Source organism: Boleophthalmus pectinirostris, unplaced genomic scaffold (assembly GCF_026225935.1).
Source record: "Boleophthalmus pectinirostris isolate CB_2022bp ecotype Guang Dong unplaced genomic scaffold, ASM2622593v1 HiC_scaffold_9, whole genome shotgun sequence".
Classification (NCBI taxonomy): domain Eukaryota; kingdom Metazoa; phylum Chordata; class Actinopteri; order Gobiiformes; family Gobiidae; genus Boleophthalmus; species Boleophthalmus pectinirostris.
Genome location: NW_026571541.1, coordinates 16637646 through 16641024, shown reverse-complemented (window position 1 = coordinate 16641024; position 3379 = coordinate 16637646). Strand labels below are relative to the sequence as shown.

The 3379-nt window shown below is 41.8% G+C and overlaps 1 protein-coding gene across 1 annotated transcript; it reads left to right on the top strand.

Annotated features, from left to right (window-relative positions):
- Positions 1 to 343: 343 nt before the first annotated feature.
- On the top strand, positions 344 to 3118 carry p2ry1 (purinergic receptor P2Y1). Its single transcript, XM_020928619.2, has 2 exons — positions 344 to 620; positions 858 to 3118. The coding sequence occupies exon 2, from the start codon at positions 887 to 889 to the stop codon at positions 1949 to 1951; it is 1065 nt and encodes a 354-aa protein (XP_020784278.1). The 5' UTR covers positions 344 to 620; positions 858 to 886; the 3' UTR covers positions 1952 to 3118.
- The last annotated feature ends 261 nt before the right edge of the window (positions 3119 to 3379 follow it).

Below are 3379 nucleotides of genomic sequence, written 5' to 3'. Positions count from 1 at the left end.
GCTTTTCTTTTTGATTATTTGCATCTACCCAATTTTTTTTTCTTTTTAAATTAAGATCAATTATGCTTTTTGATATTTCACAACGTCAGACTTTCACATTGAAGATGCATAAAAAATGTCTTGTAAATATTACTTAAATAAACGATAAAATCACACAACGCACGTTTGCGTAATAATACAGTGAAGTAAATGCGCACTGATGTCACCAAATAGCTCCAAGCCTAAACTCCGTCAGGTTGAACCAGTTAGTCAGTTTGTGAGGCACTACATCGACAGGTGCCTGTACGCTCCGTGTCCCGTGCCCGATGAGCGGAGATAAGGGACCAGAGGAGGAGGTAGCGACTGGAAAGACAGCAGCAGTGTAGCGCGCCTCCCTCTCCACTGCTCTGTGCGCGCGCTCTCCCTGTTCGCGCTGGAGTCTGCAGCTGTCCACACCGCGTCTCCCACTGCTGAGAGAAAGCCAAGCAGCGACCAAACATTTACACACGCAGCGCAACAGGGAAGCGACGGAACTTTGAGACTATTACCCACACTTTAACTTTACACTGTGAGAAAAGCGAGTGCTCTTGACGCCCCTGCATGGAGTGCGTTTTAGGAATGTGGAATACAACACTTCAGCGGTGAGTAACCATTGCTGTCACCACGTAACTACTTCTCACCCCTTGTGTGTAAACAGGCTACTGTAGGTATGTTTTAGGATCTAGAAAATAAAGTTTAAAAGTCGTGTCTGTGCATGTGTAGACTTGACTGCATGACATAACCGTGACACTCGTTTCCAATCCAGGCGCACTGTTGGTTAAAGCGAAACTAGTGTGAAGAGCGGAGTAATCATTAGTTTATTGTTATGTGTCACACAGTAAGAGGACGTGCCCGTGCCCCTGACGCCATGAGCGCGGACCTGAACTTGACCTCGCTCTTAAACGTGACGGAGCTGCAAAACCACAGCAGGGGAGGATGTTCGCTCACCAAAACGGGCTTCCAGTTCTACTACCTGCCCACCGTTTACATCATGGTCTTCATCACAGGGCTGGTTGGCAACAGCTTAGCCATATGGATGTTTGTGTGTCACATGAGACCTTGGAGCAGCATCTCAGTCTACATGTTCAACCTAGCTCTGGCAGACTTCTGTTATGTCCTCTCCTTACCTTTCCTCATATTCTACTACTTCAATAAAACTGACTGGATATTTGGGGATGTGCTGTGTAGACTGCAACGCTTTATATTCCATGTAAATCTATACGGAAGCATTCTTTTCCTCACCTGCATCAGCGTGCATAGGTACACTGGCGTGGTGCATCCTCTCAAGTCTTTAGGTCGATTAAAGAAGAAAAATGCTGTCATAACTAGTGCATTAGTTTGGGTAGTAGTGATTTTAGCCATATCCCCCATTCTATATTACTCCAGAACAGGCTTAAAACGCAATGCTACCACTTGTTATGACACCACCACTGAGGATGAGCTGTCTGGTTACTTTATCTACAGCATGACTTTGACTGTGTTTGGCTTCGTCATCCCCTTTATAATAATCTTCTGCTGCTATGGCATGATTGTAAAGGCCTTAATCTGCAATGATATGAACAACGCTCCGCTCCGACAGAAATCTATCCACCTCGTCATCATCGTTCTGGCTGTGTTTGCTGTGTCCTATCTGCCGTTCCATGTGATGAAGAATCTCAACATGAGGGCCAGGCTCTTCTTCCAAAGCCCTGATATGTGCGAGTTCAATAACCGCGTGTATGCCACTTACCAGGTGACACGTGGTCTGGCTAGTCTCAACAGCTGTGTGGATCCTATATTGTACTTCCTGGCTGGAGATACGTTCAGAAGGAAGTTGTCGCGTGCTACTAAAAAACCCTCCAGGAAAGGGGACCATGTACTTCAGTCCAGGAGTGACGATACTGCGCTGCACAGCTTAGCAGAATACGTGGAGAATGGAGAACGCAAACTTTAGAGACACTGATGGACAGATTTTCTTACAGCTACCATTCCTGAAACATCTTTCAAGGTGTTATTCCACGGCCATCTCCAAAAATACCCAGATATAATTTTTGTTTCAGTAGTTGTGCATTTATTCATATAATTCATTCACAGAAAATTTGATAAGGGTGCATGAATGTATGTGTTACAAGAATTATAAGAGGTCCCAACCCTGGTTAAATTATAAAGTGTTGTCTGGAACCAAATAATTTTCCATTATTGATTGATTGATATCACATAATAATCACAAATACAGTAAACCTGTAAACAATCTAGTACAATGCATCAGTCCATTCTAATGACTCTTTATCAATGAAACCCTAAAAATGTACAGATATTTTAAATTACAGTCTTAAATGTGACAGACACAGAAGGGGTGGCTTTTTGAAAGGATGGTCTTGGAAGACCACCTTAAGATGTTCCTTGAATGTCAAGAAAACAAAAAGGTCAGATAAATAATGACCATTTTTGGATTAACTGCTGTTGTGCACCCACATGTGAAGGCTTCGGGACTCAGTTGTGCTGATCTTATCGTAAGCTACTGTATAAAATGTACAAATGTACAAAAAGAATCACCCTCTTCCATCTGTTCCAACAAGTGTTAATAGACCTAAATGACGAGTCATAATGGAGGAATTCTGTTTTTGCCAGAGACTGATTTTTGAACGGAGAGCACCTTTTCTTGGACACAGCACTGACACTTGATCAATAGTTATTACACAGATCAGATGAGGCGCTGTGGCGGAGGCGGTGACACTGTGATGGCCTCTGGGACAAAGTGAATGCACTGAAGCTGCGTATGAAGTGCAGCCCCTGTAATGCACTAACATAAGGACTGAGTGGGCACCTTCTTGCTTGTATTTACTGACTTCTTTGGGATTAGAAAATGTACTGTTACCATCAGGGCTTGACATAAACAACTTTGCTCATTGCTTGCTGCAGGATTTTGTTTAGTCAGTTGCTGTTGATGCTTTAAGCTATATAGCAAATATATAAAGTACAGTTTTTGGTGGTAGATCAATAGTGCATATAATTACAAAATGCCACCACAAATTTGATCATAAACATTGTCATTTGTATATGTTTGTTTATATGAGAAAACTCTAAGTAAAGGCCTTTTTATATACTTGCAAATAGACTTCTGGAACAATCAAATTATATGATTTTGTGTGAATTTTGTGTCAAAAGATCCATAGTGGCTTAATTCTGTCATTAAGTTACTGTTAGCATAGCAGTCTTAAGCTTGTCCTCAAAATGAAACTTAGGTGGCTAGTGCTAGTGAAAGCTTAAATGTTGATGCCAAGCCCTGCTTCTGTATTCTATTTATCTTAACTTTTCCTTGCAAATTTAAGAAGATTACATTACTTGCAGTATTGTGCGTTTGATCGTGTGATGGATGTTT

Coding starts and splice junctions, on each gene's coding strand:
- p2ry1 (XM_020928619.2), top strand. CDS start 887: ATGAGCGCGGACCTGAACTTGACCTCGCTCTTAAACGTGACGGAGCTG.